This window comes from Argopecten irradians, chromosome 10 (genome assembly GCF_041381155.1).
Source record: "Argopecten irradians isolate NY chromosome 10, Ai_NY, whole genome shotgun sequence".
In the NCBI taxonomy this organism is placed as follows: domain Eukaryota; kingdom Metazoa; phylum Mollusca; class Bivalvia; order Pectinida; family Pectinidae; genus Argopecten; species Argopecten irradians.
The window spans coordinates 36,758,807-36,783,458 of record NC_091143.1 but is presented as its reverse complement, the minus strand read 5'-3'; the positions used below and the strand labels follow the sequence as shown (position 1 = coordinate 36,783,458).

The 24,652-nt window shown below is 33.1% G+C and overlaps 1 protein-coding gene across 2 annotated transcripts; it reads right to left on the bottom strand.

Annotated features, from left to right (window-relative positions):
• Positions 1–9,513: 9,513 nt before the first annotated feature.
• Positions 9,514–24,436, bottom strand: LOC138333803 (shiftless antiviral inhibitor of ribosomal frameshifting protein homolog). 2 transcript variants are annotated; one of them, XM_069282410.1, is made up of 8 exons: positions 24,272–24,436; positions 22,288–22,358; positions 19,848–19,959; positions 19,419–19,462; positions 19,018–19,152; positions 18,484–18,584; positions 18,005–18,177; positions 9,514–17,001 (listed from the first exon to the last, which is right to left on the bottom strand). In XM_069282410.1, the coding sequence occupies exons 2-8, from the start codon at positions 22,312–22,314 to the stop codon at positions 16,820–16,822; spliced, it is 774 nt and encodes a 257-aa protein (XP_069138511.1). In that variant the 5' UTR covers positions 22,315–22,358; positions 24,272–24,436; the 3' UTR covers positions 9,514–16,819. The 2 variants fall into 2 exon arrangements, with proteins under 2 accessions (XP_069138511.1, XP_069138512.1); XM_069282411.1 differs by lacking the exon at positions 24,272–24,436 and adding an exon at positions 23,532–23,747.
• Positions 24,437–24,652: the final 216 nt, after the last annotated feature.

Here is a 24,652-nt window from a genome sequence, read left to right as displayed (position 1 = left end):
TGTCAATTGTTTCATAAGTGAATGATTGAAAGGTACATCGTGTGTCACATATTTAAAATTATGATACCCATATACAAAGAGAAACGAGATCAATGGAACAGTTTGATGACAAAGTCGGTCCGCAACGTCGCGTTTTCAAGCTTCCGCCTTCCAGCCGACTTTTTTGCAAATGACAAACGATCAACAAGAAATAGAGTTAAAATCAGATTTGATTGACTTATTACAGTAATCCTAAGTTGATTCTATATCAAGAAACAATACATTAAAGATTATACATTAAAATATTATGTGGGACTATTTTTGTATTGATATAAAACTGGCGCTGCGTTTAAAATCAGCTGATCGATGCACGATAATCATTGTATTCATAGTGTTTTCATAGGGACATGTTTCTTTTCGCCAGATCGTTGAATCATATAGTGACGAAATACTCAGAATGTTAATATATCCAAATGTTTTTACCATGTCAGTGATAAAGTATACATTGAATTGAATTATGTCTAAATAATATTACGTGTATGGTTTAAAGAAACAAAAATGAACTGTAAATACTTTTGTGAGTTAGAAAACATTTCAAATAATAACTATGAAAACATATTCTATTATGATATATTTAAGCATTGATGTCACTATTTTTTAATTTTATCGGGTTATGAGAAAAAAATTGTTTGCAAACTGTGTGAATCCGCGTAGCGGATTCTCACAAAAGTTTGCAAACAATTTTTTTTTTCATAACCCGATAAAATTAAAAAATAGTGACATCAATACTTATAATTAATTTTATACTCTATTTGATAAAATGAAGTATGTTTAAATGTAACATTATAGTGGTTTTTCAAGGGATTCTTTTTTCCGAATCAATACGCAACGTCAATGCCTCTATTGTGCCGTCACGATAACGTCGGGGTTTCGGGCCATTCTCGGATTTTTTTTTCATAGTGGTATGCAAAAAAAAATATTGGCCAATCAGAAAGCCAGATTTGGTATGAAAACAAAGAAAAATTAATTATACGTATTTGAATCAGTATCTAGGCCGAATAGGAAAACGTGAATCGATTTCCATCGGTAACATCATGTAAGAAGCCCGTGTAGCTCAGTCGGTAGAGCATCAGACTTTTAATCTGAGGGTCTAGGGTTCGAGTCCCTACATGGGCGTTTATGTTTTGAATTTTGATCTTCTCTTAAATTCCCATAGTTGTTTTGTTTCCATTAACATTTTTTGTTCATTTGGTAGAAAACCCTTGCAGGAAGATATCCAAGCGTTAGAAGGAGTATTAAAGAAACGATGAATATGAGCTTTCTGCAAACATTTCGGTCTCAGTCTTTTATATAATTTGAAATTGTTTGAATTCATTTTGTCAAAGACACTAGTATTAGAATAAATTATAAGCATTAGATCTCATAAAAATAATTGAATTGATAAAAAGAGTGATTCAAAAATCATTTAAGGTTCTACCGAGATTTGAACTCGGATCGCAGGATTCAGAGTCCTGAGTGCTAACCATTACACCATAGAACCGCTTAGCGAAAGCATGCTACAAGCTACAGTTACCATCAGACATTTGATCCTTAAATGTGTATTTCAATGGGTAATCGTTTTAACCATATGTTAAGTTTCAAATGCGTGTATAAAGCAGTAAAATTTTTAAATAAAAACAGTGGTTGAAATAGGTTCTACCGAGATTTGAACTCGGATCGCAGGATTCAAAGTCCTGAGTGCTAACCATTACACCATAGAACCGCTCAATGATGAATTCGGTCTTCGGAACCACCAAATGAATGAAATATTTTCATACAACTTTCAACTATCAATTCTTTCAACTGTCAATTGTTTCATAAGTGAATGATTGAAAGGTTATTATATCATATTTAAAATTATGATACCCATATACAAAGAGAAACGAGATCAATGGAACAGTTTGATGACAAAGTCGGTCCGCAACGTCGCGTTTTCAAGCTTCCGCCTTCCAGCCGACTTTTTTGCAAATGACAAACGATCAACAAGAAATAGAGTTAAAATCAGATTTGATTGACTTATTACAGTAATCCTTAGTTGATTCTATATCAAGAAACAATACATTAAAGATTATACATTAAAATATTATGTGGGACTATTTTTGTATTGATATGAAACTGGCGCGATGTTTGAAATCAGCTGATCGATGCACGATAATCATTGTATTCATAGTGTTTTCATAGGGACATGTTTGTTTTCGCCAGTTGGTTGACTCATATAGTGACGAAATACTCCGAATGTTAATATATCCAAATGTTTTTACCATGTCAGTGATAAAGTATACATTGAATTGAATTATGTCTAAATAATATTACGTGTATGGTTTAAAGAAACAAAAATGAACTGTAAATACTTTTGTGAGTTAGAAAACATTTCAAAGAATAACTATGAAAACATATTCTATTATGATATATACGTATTTGAATCAGTATCTAGGCCGAATAGGAAAACGTGAATCGATTTCGATCGGTTACATCATGTAAGAAGCCCGTGTAGCTCAGTCGGTAGAGCATCAGACTTTTAATCTGAGGGTCTAGGGTTCGAGTCCCTACATGGGCGTTTATGTTTTGAATTTTGATCTTCCCTTAAATGCCCATAGAAGTTTCGTTTCCATTAACATTTTTTGTTCAATTGGAAGAAAACCCTTGTAGGAAGTTATCCAAGCGTTAGAAGGAGTATTAAAGAAACGATGAATATGAGCTTTCTGCAAACATTTCGGTCTCAGTCTTTTATATCATTTGAAATTGTTTTAATTTATTTTGTCAAAAATATTAGTATTAGAATAAATTATATGCATTAAATCTCATAAGAACAATTGAATTGATAAAAAGAGTGATTCAAAAATCATTTAAGGTTCTACCGAGATTTGAACTCGGATCGCAGGATTCAGAGTCCTGAGTGCTAACCATTTCACCATAGAACCGCTTAGCGAAAAAATGCTACAAGCTACAGCTACCATCAGACATTTGATCCTTAGATGTGTTTTTAAATGGGTAATCGTTTTAAGCATATATTAAGTTTCAAATGCGAGAATAAAGCAGTAAAACATTTAAATAAAAACGATGGTTGAAATAGGTTCTACCGAGATTTGAACTCGGATCGCAGGATTCAAAGTCCTGAGTGCTAACCATTACACCATAGAACCACTCAATGATGAATTCTGTCTTCGGAACCACCAAATGAATGAAATATTTTCATACAACTTTCAACTATCAATTCTTTCAACTGTTTCATAAGTGAATGATTGAAAGGTTATTATATCATATTTAAAATTATGATACCCATATACAAAGAGAAACGAGATCAATGGAACAGTTTGATGACAAAGTCGGTCCGCAACGTCGCGTTTTCAAGCTTCCGCCTTCCAGCCGACTTTTTTGCAAATGACAAACGATCAACAAGAAATAGAGTCAAAATCAGATTTGATTGACCTATTACAGTAATCCTTAGTTGATTCTATATCAAGAAACAATACATTAAAGATTATACATCAAAATATTATGTGGGACTATTTTTGTATTGATATGAAACTGGCGCTGCGTTTAAAATCAGCTGATCGATGCACGATAATCATTGTATTCATAGTGTTTTCATAGGGACATGTTTCTTTTCGCCAGATCGTTGAATCATATAGTGACGAAATACTCAGAATGTTAATATATCCAAATGTTTTTACAATGTCAGTGATAAAGTATACATTGAACTGAATTATGTCTAGGGTTCGAGTCCCTACATGGGCGTTTATGTTTTGAATTTTGATCTTCTCCTAAATTCCCATAGTTGTTTTGTTTCCATTAACATTTTTTTGTTCATATGGTAGAAAACCCTTGTAGGAAGATGTCCAAGCGTTAGAATGAGTATTAAAGAAACGTAAACAGAAGCTTTCTGCAAACATTTCGGTCTCAGTCTTTTATATAATTTGAAATTGTTTGAATTTATTTTGTCAAAACAGTAGTATTAGAATAAATCATAATCATTAGATCTCATAAAAGTGATTGAATTGATAAAAAGAGTGATTCAAAAATCATTTAAGGTTCTACCGAGATTTGAACTCGGATCGCAGGATTCAGAGTCCTGAGTGCTAACCATTACACCATAGAACCGCTTAGCGAAAGCATGCTACAAGCTACAGTTACCATCAGACATTTGATCCTTAAATGTGTATTTCAATGGGTAATCGTTTTAAGCATATGTTAAGTTTCAAATGCGAGTATAAAGCAGTAAAATTTTTAAATAAAAACAGTGGTTGAAATAGGTTCTACCGAGATTTGAACTCGGATCGCAGGATTCAAAGTCCTGAGTGCTAACCATTACACCATAGAACCGCTCAATGATGAATTCGGTCTTCGGAACCACCAAATGAATGAAATATTTTCATACAACTTTCAACTATCAATTCTTTCAACTGTTTCATAAGTGAATGATTGAAAGGTTATTATATCATATTTAAAATTATGATACCCATATACAAAGAGAAACGAGATCAATGGAACAGTTTGATGACAAAGTCGGTCCGCAACGTCGCGTTTTCAAGCTTCCGCCTTCCAGCCGACTTTTTTTGCAAATGACAAACGATCAACAAGAAATAGAGTTAAAATCAGATTTGATTGACTTATTACAGTAATCCTTAGTTGATTCTATATCAAGAAACAATACATTAAAGATTATACATTAAAATATTATGTGGGACTATTTTTGTATTGATATGAAACTGGCGCGATGTTTGAAATCAGCTGATCGATGCACGATAATCATTGTGTTCATAGTGTATTCATATGGACCTGTTTGTTTTCGTCAGTTCGTTGACTCATAAAGTGACGAAATACTCAGAATGTTTAATATATCCAAATGTTTTTACCATGTCAGTGATAAAGTATACATTGAATTGAATTATGTCTAAATGATAATACGTGTATGGTTATAAACAAAAATGAACTTTAAATACTTTTGTGTGTTAGAAAACATTTCAAAGAATAATTATGAAAATATATTTGATTATAATATAAATGTTTTTGAATCAGTATTCTCCATAATTGACATGAAATGGTTTCTAAAACAACAAAAGACATCATTTAGTAAGTCTAACTTTAACAAGTTAGAATTATTGGTTTGAAAACAATAAATTGGGGACAGTTGGAAAAGTGTTGGGATCATTTCACCATGGCCATGGTATGTTTTGACCCCCCCCCCATGATATGATGTTCTCATATTCACAGTTTCTGTAAATAACACTAAATATTAACTGAATTCATGATATTTATGATTTTATTGTACCTTAAAACAGTTAAATGTCAGTTGAAAAAACGTAATTGGAGTGAAAATGGGGGTTGCTATGGTATTTTGAACCCCCTTTCCTGCTTCACCTTCTAAGTTTAAAGTGTACACGGAATGGTTTCATAGCGATTACGGTATTAGAGAAAATGCGACTTTTCTCTAGAACACACCTGAAGTCCCAAGCCATGGACCCCGATTCGGCACCCCTGATCTGTTACGTCACGAGGACAACGGGGTGTACTCTACTCGCATAAGATCAACGAAGATAGAGTGGCGATTTTCGGTGTCTGCCATCTAATAAAAACTATCTGTTTGTAATATCGATTTTGAAGACACAAATACCTGTGTACATGTCCGATACCTAATTGATATTATCCTCAATCACAGATATGAGTTTGGAATACGCTTGAAATTAGGGATTTATACCATGCATATATTGATGTACCTGCCGTAGATATATGAACATCTCTGCGCGATTTCTGCATAATTATACACAATAAAATGTACATAAAAACCCACGTACGTGGTATATCTGCGGTGTTTGGAGCCACATATTCATGAATATTATATCAAGGATTTTTGATTAAGTAAAGTTATCCAAAACCCGACTTGGGTCGTTGAATGTCTACTGGTCAAACCAGTTTTACAAATTTCTTTTCCTTTAAACCTACCCATACGATAAGGTTATGATTCTAAACAGAATTTTTGCATTAACTAATTGCGTTATATCTGAAATCGATCCCTTTTTTTTTGACGAAATACATTCAGCTTTCATATAATACAGTACATTTGAAAACTTGTTGATATTTCACTTAAGTTCATTCATGAGTGTCATAACACATAACAAATGTATCAATCACTAGATGTATACATTTCAGAAAGACTCATACATTTGTCTTGTATATATGTTTCTGGTTAGATGTAAATGTATTTTTATAACAGAAACTAAAATTATCTACAAATGACATGTCGAGAAAGAACAATGCAAATATAATGCTCAATGTCAGAATTTTGATATTTCTGATAGTTGCTAGATTTCAGATATCCAATTCGTTGCGAATTTTGGTCAATATTGATCATTATATAATACCAGTAATGATAATCTATATGACCAATAAATATAATGTTAAAGATTGTTAAAATAACACTTGTTGTCATACATGTAGCTTTAAAAAGAAGAGGGACTCGTTACAGCTACATGTATAAATGAATTATACATTGTAAATTCAATCTCTCAAGTGTTTTTTTACTATTATTGTTTTACTCCCCCTCCGAATTTATGTGTATGATACAGTTGGTAGTAGACTAAAGGTTACACCCTTGTGCACACGGAGTGCACTACGTTTAGACTACAGGTAGACACGGAGTGCACAAGATTTAGACTACAGGTAGACACAGAGTGCACTACGTGTGAACACGGTGTCCACTACAGGTAGACATGGTGTCCAGGTACATTCAGACCTAGACAGACAAGTTGATGTGTTACAGCTAGGGATCAATGAAAAAATACATATGCATTCTCCACTTTGAAATAATACATAAATATAAATCTTTAGTGTTTATTATCTTAATTACAACATCTACAATTCAGTGTACAGTATATATAACTATACGATATTTTTCTTAGTAAATACATCATTGCTACATAAATAATACCTTTTTCCTGCAAAAGTAACAAAGATAAATTGATATTCATTAAGTATATGTGTATTTTATTCTATATAATTAGTTTCCAATTCATATCTAGAATATATTACGTTTTTAAAAGTCCATAATATATATATAATTTACATGAAATACAAGCATTTTCACAAGTCAAAAACAACTTTTAATTGCAGTAATAACCAGACATATTGTACTTTTTGGACATATTTTATTTTATAATAAGCTATCAAAAACACTATCATATTCCGGGCAAAACATTTGATGCATATCGATCAGTATCTAGCGATTGTCTTTCATCAAAATATATACACTTGAATACTACTTTTCTATATTTAAGTTCTAAAGTAGTGTGCGTAAAAATATCTAAATTACGCATCCTTTATTAACAACTAAATGTCAAAGATCATGCAGAATTAAATCCAAATCAAACTATGTGACGTCTTCCACTTATTGTATTCTACCTAATACCCAATTTAGTTTGTTTTTTTATTCTTAATTATCGGTAAACACAATACGTTTATGATCCAAATCTGCAAGTTATCTTGACCGTATGTTGCGTCATGGTCCATTAATTGCAAGGTGACCATGGATAGATAGCCAGAGGGCAGAACCGTTGTCTTCTGTGTCTGCACGGCTCTATGAGAATGGGGGCAGTATCTTTTTACATGTAATTTTAGAATTGTTTCAATGGAAGTTTGTTAGGACAAATAAATACTTTACCGGTTAAAAATCAAATAGGTTTATAAATTTGAAACGCATCAATATCATTCTTATTAGTTACATGTACATGCATGTAGGAGAGCCTGGGTTAACATCTACACCGCCGAGTATCCTGAGGTAGATTAAGATGAGGTAAAAACTAGCTGACAATTAACACATAGTGATGCTGAATGCACCTCAATTATTCTCATGAAAGGCAGCCGTGAAGTGGAGCTGACGGGAGCTGTACTATGCGTAAATCTACCAATAATACTCGTATATATATAAACAGTGATTTAAATAGTATATCAATATTTAAATCTCTTATATTAATGATCAAAACTAATTTAGATAAGGTACTTATTCAACATTATGATAGGTTATTTTGTATACATAGTCAGAATAATCAAGTTTGTGATAAATGTATAATACCAGTGTCAGAAAAATAAAATTAATTAAGATCAAGGACGTACATGAGATATATAAATCCTTGATTAAGATGGATAAAATTAGATATTCCATGTCCTTTGAAATAATGTTTTCGTTAATTTTACACCTGGTATTTATATTTTTTATTTTCATATACATATATATATACAATATAAATTATTGTAAAATGCTTCATTATCAATTAAGGGAAACGCAACAACAGATAAAACACATATCCTTATTGACTAGCATTGTTGTATAACTGTACGTATTTGTGTGATGAGTACAATGTATATACATGTATGTATATGTAATACGTAAGAGAGGCTGTCATCTAAGTATAGCATGCTATAAATGGACCTCCTGGGGTTAGGATAAGGTACACACAGGTGCTGTTAGCTGTGTTACACCTGACTGAACATATTGAAGGGGTCTGACCAATGTTAGGTCATTTAAATTATCATACCCGGTGTACAAATGTATCCGTAGTTGATGGAACAGTATGAAGTCCAAGTGACCATGGCAACTGCAGTCCTAGACTAGCGGTCTACCTTTCGAGCAGGCATACTTTACAGTATAATGTGCATTTACAATAGATGATCAAAATATTTCATTGCACGTACTACATGTCCACGTACAATGTATGGATCACACATTTTGTTACCACATTAAATTATACACTTAAATATTATTGGAACTTTCAAGACAAATACAAAATTCACAATTAATATGGCCAAAGTCAGTGCTTATGTTTCTGACAATGGACTTTTCTAAATTGAACGAATTCCTTTTTGATAATTGAGAATAATTAAAGCCTTGAAGCATCCACGAAACTGTTTATTTAAGCACTGGTGTCACTATTTTTTTTAATTTTATCGGGGTATGAAAAAAAATTGTTTGCAAACTGTGTGAGTCCGCGTAGCGGATTCTCACAAAAGTTTGCAAACAATTTTTTTTCATAACCCGATAAAATTAAAAAATAGTGACATCAATACTTATAATTAATTTTATACTCTATTTGATGAAATGAAGTATGTTTAAATGTAACATAGTGGTTTTTCAAGGGATTTTTTTTTTCGAATCAATACGCAACGTCAATGTCTCTAATGTGACGTCACGATAACGTCGGGGTTTCGCGCCATTCTCGGATTTTTTTTCATAGTGGTATGCAAAAAAAATATTGGCCAATCAGAAAGCCAGATTTGGTATGAAAACAAAGTAAATTAATTATATAAGTATATTCTAAAAATTATATTATGCCATAATTGTATATTGACCCCCGGGTCAATATACCATGATTCAAAGGACCATGCAACACCGGCTTTCCGCTACCGTTCTTGTCCTTACCATGTTAACATATTGCCATTTATAAGTTAAACTAGAGTGTTAGCTTCAAATTTGTAATGGGACTTTATCATAAAACTTCTACAATGTGATGTACTAATACATATCACACAAGTGTGTTGACGTCATCCGTATGTTAACGTAGAACGCCAGCATTCATTGTTAAACTATTTTATTTATTTTCCATACTTATCATCTAAAGATGTTGAAACTACATGTAGATCCCAACATGTAGTCGTAATTTGTTGACAATTAACACAATTATTGTGGTAATATCACAGCATGAAAACCAAATAAAATGTGGGACTATTATACACATCAAAACATCATCATTAGCGAGGTTACATATTCAATTACAAAAAAGGGGCATGATTTACCTGCTGTTGTTGTAATATCTTATCACAATGGGACCCAAGAATCAGAGAAATTCGTCTACATCAGCTAGTAACAGTGAACATTCAATAAGTGAGCGTTTGGATGATATTCCTAAAATACTAGTCTGCATGGTCACCAAATCGGATATAGACACAAAACTTTTAAATCTCAAAGAAACCCTAAAGGCTGATATAAGAGCGGAAAATAGAGAACTCATCGATTCTCTTAAAACCCGGATCGGGGACCTGGAAGAAGAAAACGATATCATGAGAGAAAAGGTTGGAGACCTAGAAAACCAGGTACTGGTACTCCAAGAAAAGCAGACAGAAAATGACGACAAATACAATGACCTTGAACAACAAGGCAGGAAAAACTCAATCCGTATATATGGACTGGAGGATACAGATAAAAAAGAAACAGTGGAAGAATGTGTTGAAAAGATTGTGAATTTCGTAAACTCTTAGTTAAAGGTGCCATTACAGAGTTGTGATATTGACATCGCCCACAGACTCGGGACATTTGATTCAACTAAGAAGACCACTAGGGCAGTCATCGCGAAATTCACTCACAGAAGGAAAAAACACGAAATATTGAGAGCTAGGACAGTACTAAAGAACTCGCAGTATACTGTATCCGAGGACCTTACAAAAGTAAACCAGGACACATTACGACGGGCTTATGGGCTGGAATGTGTACAGAACACATTTAGTACAGACGGGAAACTTTTCGCTGTTTTAAAAGTAAAAAACAACAACGATAAAAACAAAATTCGCCGAATCGTACCAAACACGCCTTTGGATGAGGATTACCTCTTAGATGACTCAAATTTTATCAAAAAACGCGCAATATAGAGCTGAGACTTATTCAATATATCGGCAGTGACTTTTTTCCGGGGTTTAATCCGCCGGTCGCCGATAACTACTTTTCCTATCATTCTTAGGACACTCAGTGCATGCTAAAATTTTGTGTCATTATTCTGTGTGTAAATGTGAGTTTACGAGGAATTACTTGTGTGAAAAGGAGTATATCTTCCCTATTAATACAGGTAAGGTCAAATACTAGTGATTTGTTTTTTTTTCTTAACTAATGTTACGGCTGTACATATAAAATTATTTTTGTTAATCAGTTAATATGCAGGTATGATATGATATCAAGGAAACTAACGCATCAATTTAACTTTACTGTAGTATTGTAATTTTTGCAATGATATATAAAAAATGTTTTTCTTTTTTCGGTAAATAATGTTTCAGGATTCCACATACCGCTTTTTGGTTCAAATATTCCTATGTGACTTCCTGTTCTAAATTCACTTCCGGCGGTATTGGTGTGGAATCAAGTGAAAGTAAGGTGTGAGAGTTAGTAGTTGTACGACTTTGACCACAAATGTTCGTCTTTGTTCCTTTTTTCGTTTTTCTTCCTTACTCTTTCCCCTTTCCTTTCTCACTGTAACGAAGAGTATGCAGTACTAGTGCACTACTTCTTAGCAAACCCTCTCTCTACCCTGGTAAGTCTCTTTATTGTTTGGTGCGAACTGGCAGAACTGAACTTGTTGATTTTCATCTATAAGTGGAGGGTGTAATGATTATGTCGGCTAACGTGCAAGGGCTATCGAGTAGAGAAAAACGCAAAGATGTTTTTTCATACATAAGGAATTCTAATTATAATATTTTCTGTTTACAAGACACGCATTTCACCGAAGATAAAGAAGAGTTCATCAAAAACGAATGGGGATATACATGTAATGCTTATTTTTCATCTTTTCGTGGAAATTCTCGTGGTGTGGCCATTCTCTTTAACAATAACTTCGAATTTAAAGTTCATAAAGAAAAGATTGACAAGACTGGAAATATTTTAGCACTTGAGATAGAAATTGAAGGTTCACATATTTTACTTGTTAATATATATGGTCCTAATCAGGACAGTCCTGACTTCTATGCAAAAATTTCTGATATATTAGAAGAATTCAACTGTGCACATGTTATTTTATGTGGTGATTTTAACCTTGTTCTAAACCCTGATCTTGACTATGACAACACATATAAAAATATTAATAATCCTAAAGCTAGAGATAAAATTTTGGAAATAATTGACAATTTTGGTCTTATTGATGTGTTTAGAGAACAACATGAAAATGTCAAGAGATTTACATGGAGAAAAAAGAACCCGATTAAGCAAGCACGTTTAGATTATTTTATTGTTTCAGAAAGTTTATTACCCAGTGTTAACTATTCAGGTATAGACCCTGGCTACAGATCGGATCATTCATTTCCAAAAATACTAATGAAGTTGAATAATTTTAAAAGAGGTAAAGGAACTTGGAAATTTAATAACTCACTTACACATGATTTAGAATACTTGAAAATGGTAAATGATTGTATTGATGATGTCAAGAAACAGTACTGTCTACCTATTTATGATTTAAATAACATTGAAACTATTTCTAATTCTGAGATCCAATTTACGATTACTGATCAATTATTCCTAGAAACACTACTTACGGAAATTAGAGGTAAAACATTATCATACTCAGCCTTTAAAGTGAATAGTCGGGCAAAGAAAACCAGTCTAAATGCGTTCATTGGCCTTCCAAAAGTTCTCACATATTAATACGACGGTCAAGTTCTGCTTAGTTTCCCAGTTCTGACCATTAAAGTAAAGAAAAGTTGAAAGCATTGAAAGCGAGGCTGTGTGGAAATGTAACCACGGACATAGTGAGCCGGGAGGACGTTTTAGAATTCCCATACTTTAAATTAATTTCTTCGTACGCAGACAGATTTTGACGAGAGATTTTTATTTTTCCATTTCATAAGAAATTATACTGGATACATTCACACCATTTTCACCGACTTTAGCCATCCTTGCCCGACTGTTCACTTTAAGAAAAAGCAGCAAAATTTTCAGGAAGATTCTCTCAGGAAAAAGATCATAGATCTTGAGGAACAGGAAATTTTGAACTTAGATGAATTAAATGAAAAAAAAGAAAGAGTTAGAAAAAATAAGATCCCATAAAATTAAAGGAAGTTTCATAAGAGCAAGAGCCAAATGGACAGAAGAAGGGGAAAAACCCACAAGTTATTTTTTCAATCTAGAAAATAGAAACTATACATCAAAAATTTATCCAAAACTACAAACTGATAATGGAGACATTATATCTAAACAGGAAAACATACTGGAAGAAGTTTGTTCTTTTTATCTATAGAAATCTATATAATGTTTCAAATACAACTGATGCACACAATGTTAATTTAAATCAGTATCTTAATCATTATGATGTTCCAAAGCTAACCAAAAATGAGTCTGATGATTTAGAAGGGGAAATTTCGCTAATATGAAAAACAATAAAAGCCCTGGATCGGACGGTTTCACAACTGAATTTTTTAAATGTTTTGGGGGAAAATTAGGTGATTTTATTATTAGGTCGATAAATTTTGGGTATCAGACAGGGCAACTTTCAATTACGCAGAGACAAGGAATTATAACTTGTATTCCTAAAGCAGAAAAACCTAGACACTTTATCAAAAATTGGAGACCAATTTCGCTTCTTAATATTGTTTACAAAATTGCATCTGGAACTATAGCCAATAGAATAAAAACTGTTCTTAATAAATTGATAAATGATGATCAGACTGGTTTTATTTCAGGACGTTATATTGGTGTGAACACAAGATTGATATATGATATTATGCAATATTCTGAAGAAAATGATATACCGGGTATGCTACTGATGATTGATTTTGAAAAAGCGTTTGATTCAGTTTCTTGGCTATTTATTGAAAAAACTCTTGTTCTCTTTGGTTTTGGCAAAAGTATTATCCATTGGTTTAAAACTTTACACAAAAATGTTCACTCTACAATAAATCAGGGGGGTAACTTATCTTCATTTTTTTTACATTAAGAGGGGCTGTAGACAGGGGGACCCGTTGGCACCATACCTATTTATACTCTGTGCAGAAGTGCTAGCCACAAAATTAAGATATAATGAAAATATAAAGGGTATGAATATTGAGAACTGTCCTATTTTATTATCACAATACGCTGATGATACATCACTTATACTAGATGGAAATGAGAGGTCACTTAAGGAATCAGTTAGTGAACTGAAAGAATTCGCAATAATTTCAGGATTAAAGATGAATGTAGAAAAAACTCAGGTAGTTTGGATTGGGAGCAAAAAGTACAGTCAAGACTGTTATTTACCTGAGCTAAACTTACAGTGGGGGAAGGAGAAATTCACACTATTAGGAATAGAATTTAGTGTAAATCTTCATGAGATTCGTAGACTTAATTATGACAAAAAACTAATAAAACTCAAATCACTAATTAAGATTTGGAAAAGAAGGTCTTTAACACCTATTGGCAAAATTCATATCATAAAATCGTTACTTATATCTCAATTTAATCATCTATTTATATCTCTTTCAAACCCAGACGACAAATTTGTTAAGAAACTAAACTCTTTGATATATGATTTTCTGTGGAACGGAAAACCAGACAAAATTAAAATGGAGGTAATTATTAAAGTAACTGTAATGGTGGTTTGAAAATGGTTAATATTACTGCTTTTATAAATTCTCTGAAGCTGATATGGATAAGAAGGCTTTTCAAAACTAATGAGAAGTGACAACATATAGTAAAACTTATGTAGATGAAGACCGTCTTGCCATTTGTGGTTTAGAATATATAAAAGTATGCATCAATAAGTGTACAAATAGATTCTGGATAGATGTCTTTAACTCTTGGTATGATCTGATTGCTAAATACCACGATAAATTTATTAAAAAAATATACTTAAAGTCCCAATTTGGTACAATAGAAAAATAAAGATTGGTGGAAAAGCTGTTTTCTATAAGGCATTTTACCAGAAAAATGTTTGCATTTTGAATGATATAATAAAAGATATCTATAAGAATTCTATTCCTTTGAAGATTTTATTCATAAATATGAGGTAAACACTAATTTCTTACAATACCAAGGCCTTATATCTGCAGTGAAACACTATATTTCAGCATATGATACATATGTCTGTAAGATTTCCTACCCATATATACCATTAAATCTTCATTTTATTCTTAACCATGAAAAAGGGTCGAAAATCTTTTATAATATTGTAATAAGATCAGATGTGACACCATCAGGTACAAGAAAGTGGAATGATATCTTTGAGACTATCGATAAAACAACTTGGAGCAACATTTATCAAATTCCTTTCCATGTAACAAAAAACACAAAACTTCAGTGGTTCCAGTATAGAGTGGTTCATCATATTCTTAATAAAAACTCATTTTTATATAAAATTTGAGTAGTTGCCTCCCCTTTATGCATTCTGTGTAACTCTGAACCAGAAACTATAACCCACATTTTTTGGGATTGTCAAGAAACTCAAAAACTTCTAGATAGTCTCGAAACGTTATTAACGGCACTGTTAATTCCATTCTCGATTAATAAAAAAACATTTCTTTTTGGATTCGTTCATCAGAATAGTTTGCCAAGTAATAGAGTTGATAATGAAATTATTATCATTATCAAACAATACATCTATAGAATGAGATGTTTACATAGTTCTCTGAATATTAACTCTCTAATTAACATAATAAAAGATAACTACAAGATACAGAAATACTAAAACTAAAACTAATGGTAGAGATGCAAATACTATAAAGAAGTTTGAAATTGAATGGAAGAAATGGGACAAACTGATTCAGCTATAGTTAATTAAAAAAAAGTGTTTTATCATTATTATAATTACATTGGCAATTTATGCATACATTGTATGTAGACATGCAAAATCTCATGTTGAGCAAACAAATTTGACTAATTTAGTGTTATTTGAGATACCCGGGATTATATTTTCCAGAAGAATTTTCTCCCTTAAATCCTGTGATACAGCTGATAGCCCTTCACAAAGCCATATATATTTTGCAATACTATTAGAAAAAAAACTTATATTTGCAAGTATTCATAGCTCTGCCATCGCACTCCAAATAAACATACTTAATTAATCTACTGTCTCTCTTTCTACCAGCTGCTCTCTCTCTCTTTTTCTGTCTTCTTTTTCTCTTTCTACCAATCTCCTTCTTTCCATAAAGTCAATACATTATATTGGTAACATCAAATTTACTTAATTATAAATGCTTGCATTTGGTATTTGATTTAAATTATTTGTAATAATTGTATGTATTATAGTTTTCACACTTTGAAATCATAATAAAATACATAATCTTTAACTTTAAACTAATATATGCTAATATAAACTAAACGCAATATGCAACCTGATAGGAATAAATAGTAGATATATATATGTGTTTATGTGTGTTAGTAATGTATTTGATTACCATGTTAAATACTTTTTGAAAGAATATAAAAAATCAATATCTTTAAGTGGGTGCAAATGAATGAAAGATGAGTGCAAGCATTTTCATACATTGTATATTGTACATGTATTGATGAAAAACCTGAATAAAAAGTAAATTATAAAAAAGGGGGCACGTTTTGAAAGCTATATTGGGGAAATGATGTAAAATCCATTGAACCGAGGCGATACTATAACACAATACAATTGAGTGCGTAAGTTACACAGGTCCCCTAATTTTGGAAGAATGATAACAAACATGCAGAGGTCAGAACATCTGACATTATTTCATAGTTTCATTGTTATTCGATAGCAAAGACAGAAATAGATATTATCCTGAATGCGTATGAATGAATTACGATCCAGTACATGTATGATGAAATTCTACCAAAATACGTGCTTCCAGAGTACAAGGACTTTTCCACAACATTGTTGCTGTTTACACAAACTATTTAGAAAGAAGCGAAGAATCTGGATACAAACTTATGGTTTAGTAATATGCTTAAGCTTCAACAAGTTCATTTACTTAAACACCAATAAAGCAGTCCAAAAAAGCTAGTTATTGGTCTTTTTTTGTGAATCGAATTTCAGTAAGTGGCACATGTGTTCATTGTAGATTACACAAAGAAATCACGTGATATTTATGTAAGATTTTCTTTGATCTCATTTCATTTCAAGCGTGCCCTAATGTCCGACAGAGTTGTGTTCTGCATGGCTGAACAGAGGTCGTCCTGGTCCCTGACGGACGAGATTGTCGACCCGGTACTGATGTGGGCCTCACTGGCCACGATCACTTTGGACTTTCCCGCTCTAGATCGAGGATGTACGCATTTCTTCTCTGAACCATCTCCTGTATTGGTAAAATAAAGCAAGCGTTATATTATCTTGTTTTCTAGAATTGCGTATTTTCTTATCACTTAACTAATTAATAATGCTTGTTATACTAGACAAAAGCAGTTAAGGGTCGTCGCACATGGTAAGGAGAAGGCAATTTATGTTTTGTTTTCTTTATAATAATATAATAATAATTCTCACCCCACAATAATCGACAAACAAAATATAAGAAAATACAGGCACACAAATTAATGCATTTTTTCTAATTTGAAAATAAATAAGACAAATAAATACATATAACGTGTTTAAAGAGAGCTCACTAAAATGTCCAAACGACGGCTCAGGATAGGGTGTAACAAACATACTGGCCTTGTTACGCCATTCCTCACACTTACCAGATGTTTGGCACAGTGTGAGATTGTGGAAACATTTCCAGACGGTGTGTTTGGTACCACCAAAATGCACAACTCTATAGACAACGAGTACAATTATTTTGTTAAAGTGTTACACATATGTCGCCTATGCATTGGAGACGCCATCAAAAGGGATGATATCGCGACTGTTACTGGTTATTTTGAAAGTCATTTACATTAATGAAAAAACTAAATTTTAGTCACTGTTAAAATTATTTCGCCAGAAGTATATCCTAGCTACAATTTGTAATTTTTATTTCTTTTGTTGATTATATTTATAGATATCCAATACACAATGTATCACTGGTTCCAATCCTTTTTTAAGTCCCTCCTCCTATTGTTTGGAAAGCTCTGAATCTTAAATTTCCATGAAAACGATACCTGGTAAGGACCTTACTTTAAATGTCCTTCGAAAGTCTTAGTAAAAAGTGTCAGAAAATAAAAATAAATATTGGTAAAAGTTTTCCCATACGATATTAAAAGCTTGACTGTCGATATGCCCTTGTGTAATGTATTTATCCTAAAAATACTTGCATCACCACTGATAACTTATTACATTTGACAGACTAATGGTGATGGAATAGTGTAAAGTAGATGTTATTATACCGGCTCTTTGTCTGCGGGCCGAATCACATCCGGGACAGTCCGGGGCGTCACACATGTGCTTCTGGTTAGACTTTGGCGGTCGTCGGCGGGACGGCGGGCGGATGGTGGATGGATAAGATAATGCCCCACAACTGTAGCATTTACTCTGCGTCTTTCCCATCTGTCCGAAACCACTGATAGAAAAACAAAGGAGACGGAAATACATCTTTTGTTTGGAAGAAAAAGGAAAAGCAGTTTTCCCTCAGTCCAAATAGTTGCATAATTCTGTTAGAATTATTTAACTTTCTTTTGCATTAATTGAATATTTTGGAGCATATTGTATTTTTAGAGTTTCGACAATGTAAAAATAAAATCAGAAGATTAGGTGAACACTTCGTTACTCCATGAAAACATACACAAGGTGTAGTTTCTTCACATGATAAATTGTGTAGTTTCTTCACATGATAAATTGTACTATGTACTTAACATATGTATATTACCTGAATTCGTTGCCGCAATCACATTTGAACACGGCCCAGCCCCACATCATATCGGTTGGGATAGCATCGTACTTTGATTTGCATACTTTGCATTTCGATACCTGATGCCACGAAAAAGACTTGAATTTCAACATCTGCCCTCTTGATGTTGTCCCTCATCCTTGCTTAATTTCATGGATATATATATAGCTAGGAGTTTTTTTGTAATGTAATTGAGCAAATATTATTCTGGGATAAGACAAACTAATTGACTTATGGTGAATAGTATACAGATTTAGACATTTATAATCGTTAGAAAGGTGGACGTTCATTAAACAAAATCATTGGTACATATCTCATTTGTATTAAAGCATGGAGTGATTTCTCGCTTTATGAAACTTTATTGAGTAAAGTAATCAATTTATCTTGCAAATTCATGACATAAACATAGGTGAGGATCGCTTATATCACCTCAGCACAAAAAAGAAAATCAAATTAGTGAATAGGTTTTACAGGTGCCAAAGTACAAAAGGACGGATGGCGAATTATAATTACCTGTTTGTTGACGGGGACTTTCTTCCACCAGACTTGGTCACACTGGACACAAGAGAACTGTCTCACGACGTCCGTCAAACCTTTACTGACAGTCCGAATGATATCGTCATCCTTCTCTATCGCGCCATTCTCATTCTAATTCGGGAATTAAACGCGAAATGTTAATCTTATTTTATATTAATTGATGGATGCTCATGAACATTTTATTTATCGTGATTTTGCTCTTGGCTTAAAACATGTGATTACACGATACATTCGTGCTGTTTGGCTTAAAATAGACTGAAAATAGACTTGTTTAAGGAACTGAACAAGGCAAATAGTGCAGCAGGGAATGTGATTTGAAATATTATATTTATAATAGCATAACTGATCGATGACAAAATTCGAAATAACAACATTACCCCTAGAAGTCGAAAAATGAGTTTACGGACTTCACTTGGCTCGCCTGTAAGAATAAACAAAAAGCATATTTTAGCCAAATATATTCACAAAAATAAAAAATCTAGGCATTCAAAGAAAATGTACATGTATATAATTTGGGATTAAATTTCAAGAACTAAAACAATTAGGTATACAAACATCTGCCAAATTGTTGAAATTATTTATCTAGTAGCAAATATAGACGACGCAGAATATTTCAACTTCCTACTGATGTTGAGAGTTTGAATTATCGCCAATAAATAAAACAAACATATTTAGATGTTAATTATCGTAAGGAACGTCATTGAGGCAAAAATATAAGGCGTAAGGCTTTCATGCTCGCTATTACAAGAACATTTTTTTCTGAAATTATCAGGACCATTTTGGATTGAAATATGTTTTTTACTAACTTTCGTTTATGAAGTTGATTGTTTTGCTTTCGTCCCAGTCGTGATGTTGTAGTAGACATTTCGTCTCTTCTTGGTTGTATCTGTCTCTATATAACTTTTGTAGGGTCGAAATCTACAAACAAGTGCATTCACTTATAAATAGAGTCGAGATCTACAAACACCGCATGTACATAACTTATATACAATATAGAATCTACACTAGCAGGTGGTGACTTATTTAGCACCAAAGTCAACAAATAATACAGATATCTATACATGTAGATAACATACATATTTGGTTGAAATATACACAATAGTCATATAGCCTATGTATTGGGTCGTACACTGCTGACAAAATACAGAAGTATACAAACTGTACTTATACAAAATGTTGGTAAATTTAGTGATTGGACGAATACTACATATACACTTTTATATACTTTGTATATAATGCTATATGATGATTCCTAGATAAAAATTGAGGATTTATCGTTTGACAATCTTGAGGTTTGTTTGTTTGATTATTTTAACGTCCCATTAGCAGCCAGGGTCATGTAAGGACGGCCTCCCATGAAGGTAACGTGTAGCGAGCGTGAAGTGCGAGGTGCGTGTTTTGGGAGACTGCGGTATGTTCTTGATGTGTCTCCTTGTATAGTAGAACTGTTGCCCTTTTTATAGTGCTATGTCACTGAAGCTTGCCGCCGAAGACACCAAGCAACACACCCCGCCGTTAACATTATACTGTGACAACGGGCGAACCAGTCGTCCCACTCCCTTGTATGCTGAGCGCCAAGCAGGAGCAGAAACTACCACTTTTATAGACTTTGGTGTGTCTCGGCCAGGGGACAGAACCCTGAGCCTCCCTCACAGGGGCGAACGCGTAACTCAAGGCAAAAGTAAGGCGGTGCCAACGGAGGCATTAGGAAGGGAAAAGTCAATTAGGAAGAAGATAAAAGTCAAGATTCTAAATTTAGTCGCCTTTTACGATCATGCAATAGGGACAGCTGCTGCATAGTGTTTCCCTGAGCCCCGATTAGCAGGGCGTCGCACCGTGCCCTGTCTGTCTCCAGTACATTTTTACTGAACTACCAAAATACCAGGCAGTCGCTTGATAAGGAGTAAACAAAAGAGGTGTGACCACTCCCTGACCCCCTAAGCAACACCCCAGTGGCCCTAATAAGCAGCCTTGGGCTATTTCCACCTTGGCTTGTGGTGTCACTTTCACGTCTGTGTATTACGTAAGCTGAAGTCAAGCAGCCTACCGGTAGCCTAGAAAACAATCAGCTGACCTTTCAATAAGTTTTATGACTACAGCTAGTGAGCATGACTACAAAAACAAATACTGCTTACAACTGTAAATGATTTACTCACGTTTTTAATGTTAAATAAGCCTATCTATATCTGATGGATATCACAAGCTTTGCAAACGTAATGGCCGCCATTTTGGGTGTATTGTAATAGTGGTTCCGGTTTTCAGGAATTTACTAACATTCACGTTTTTTAAATTAAAAACAATATTTTTTTTTCAGAATTCCGGTGTGAATATATTTTTAGAAAAAATATATTAATAATAATAAAATTATTAATAGCAAATTTATTCAAATAAATAAAATGAAAAATAAATCAACTTTTTCTCTCTCAGATTAAATTACATTTTGAATACTACTGTAACAATCATATCTATATTTTTTATATTTAGTGCTTGTAAATTTAAGAACTTTATTTTAATTAATTATCCATTATTATGAAACATGTTATCTTATTCAATTAAATACAGTATTTTTTAATATTTCAACCAAGAAAGATAAAGGTAATTGGATTGAAATAAAGGCAAATGTTTTTTAATTAATATAAATGAAATGTAAATAAATCTTTCTTGTGAATCAATTACAGTAATAATCATATGATCGGGAGATTACAATTTCCAAAATCATTTTTTTACTCAGAATAATTTAATATATGTCCTGATATTACTTAGCAACTCAGAGAGTTTAAAGCATTTGAATGATATTAAGTTGAACCAGAATTAAATAAACAACAAGACAATTTTAAAGATTTTCACTTTTATTGGAAGTCATCGAAATAACCTTTGTGCCCCCCTGATGGATATTTATAGCGGTCTAGGTGCCCGTTTCAAAACCCATCACCATGCCCTTTTTTCCCTGTGGGAAACACTATAGCAGGTACAATTCTAACGCCCTACCTGCAGGACCAATCTTGAGGTGAATATATATACGTACATGTATATGTACATTAGTAAACATTATAATGTATGTGGGTCTTGTGATTAAAGGCCAACAAGGTATTGTGACAAATTTCATAAAAAAATTTTTTTATTTATGTTTAAATTTCTTAATTAAACTAAGGAATAATGTCACATTTCTCACATACAACTCGTAAAATACATTATCAGGTATCCATTGAGAACTCAAAAATAATTGTTTTGATAAATGTTACCTACCTGAGACTGCGTTTGGACTTCTGCCATACCATTCAATTGCTTAGCGTTAAGTCACTGGTTAGAATTTCACCCTGAAAGAGTAATTGAAAATCAATAGATATGGAAGGGAAGACATATGATTTATTAGAAACCGTCTGGTCAACAACGGCCTGCTATAACGACAAAAATAAACGGCACCAACAACAACGATAACAACTTCGACAACAACACCAACAACGATAGCGACAACGATATCAACAACGACATTAACAACGATATCAACAACGACATCAACAACGACATCAATAACGACATCAACAACGATATCAACAACGACATCAACAACGACATCAACAACGATATCAACAACGACATCAACAACGATATCAACAGCGATATTAACAACGATATCAACAACGACATCAATAACGACATCAACAACGACATCAACAACGATATCAACAACGACATCAACAACGACATCAACAACGATATCAACAGCGATATCAACAACGATATCAACAACGACATCAACAACGATATGAACAACGACATCAACAACGACAACAACAACCACATCAACAACGGTATCAGCGATAACGATAACAACAACATTGACAACAACGATAATGATAACGACAACAACAACAGCATCCACGATAATGATAACGACAACAACAACAGCATCCACGATAATGATAACGACAACAACAACAGCATCACACGATAATGATAACGACAACAACAACAGCATCCACGATAATGATAACGACAACAACAACGATAATGATAACGACAACAACAACGATAATGATAACGACAACAACAACGATAATGATAACGACAACAACAACAGCATCCACGATAATGATAACGACAACAACAACGATAATGATAACGACAACAACAACGATAATGATAACGACAACAACAACGATAATGATAACGACAACAACAACATGCATCCACGATCAATGATAACGACAACAACAACGATAATGATAACGACAACAACAACGATAATGATAACGACAACAACAACATTGACAACAACAGCATCAACGATAACGACAACAACAACAGCATCAACGATAATGATAACGATGACAACAACAGCATCCACGATAATGATAACGATGACAACAATAATGATATCAACATCATTGGCAACAATGGCATTAACATAATAACGACAACAACAAAGCCAACAACAATAGCTACACCAGAAAAACAATCACCACATCAATGACAACAATCAAACATACCCTGTCAAAGGTTCCTGTATTCAGTTCAGTTGGAGAGAATTATGGTGTACGTTGTGAAGCGGAAAATTGCAGAAAACATATATATATAGGTCCATTTGTCGTCTTGTCGCTTAAATAAGCTTTTTTTGCATGGGATTTTCATAGATTACGCTCGATTTTATCTTACAAGTGTAACTTTCACAACGTACGATAACTTTATCTGGGAGTGTTGTTGTTTCGGTTTCTATTTCGTTTCTGAGAATCTCAATAGCACACCATAGTGTTGTTTTCAGAAATCGGAAGCAGTAGACTGCATATGAGCCTGTACGATAATGTTCTGTATGTAACAGTTAAATTGTCTTTAAAAACCCTAATAAGGAGGAAAATATTCGTATATGTTACAGCAACAGTGTGGCATTTCGAAGTTATTATCTATAGGCCTAGGACCAGCTAGAAGCTAACAATAAGATATTGGTTGAAGAGCAGTTTTAGAATACGAGCCCACCAAGGGACGACGTGCTGCATGGCTTAAAGGCATCGTGAGAAATAAAAACGTAAACAAAAACGACATAAAACGAAATAAGAAAAATACGTAGAAGAATCTAGACAAAAATCTGTCATGCAGGTGGTGAATTTTACCGAGAAACCGTTATAGAAATATGTACTTGAAGCTATATTTAAATATCAACAGGACTTGCTGCAGCTGTGATATTCAAATACATTTTATAACATAAATTTTATAACACTTTACACATGCTTACCTTTAAAAGTCAGTCTTACGTAGATATATAGAAATAGGAATAGCTAATACACAACTAGGCACTGAACTCATCAGTCGATCAGTGCAGGTCACATGTGCTCCCATATGCCTTCCTATATTGCTGGTGGCATGAGTGTGTGTGTGTGTGCATATGTATTACATAATATTATGTCATGTAAGAAGTACACAAACAAACTGAGTGACAGGGAAGATCACTATATAAACATATGTGTGACATCATAGAGAAAATATACACGTTACAATATACCATTCCATATGTATGCATATAAAAAATAAACAATTATATTATATAATTTACAATTTGAATAAATATTATTGCATGTAATATCATATGTAAATGTATTGTGATATGTAATTTGCA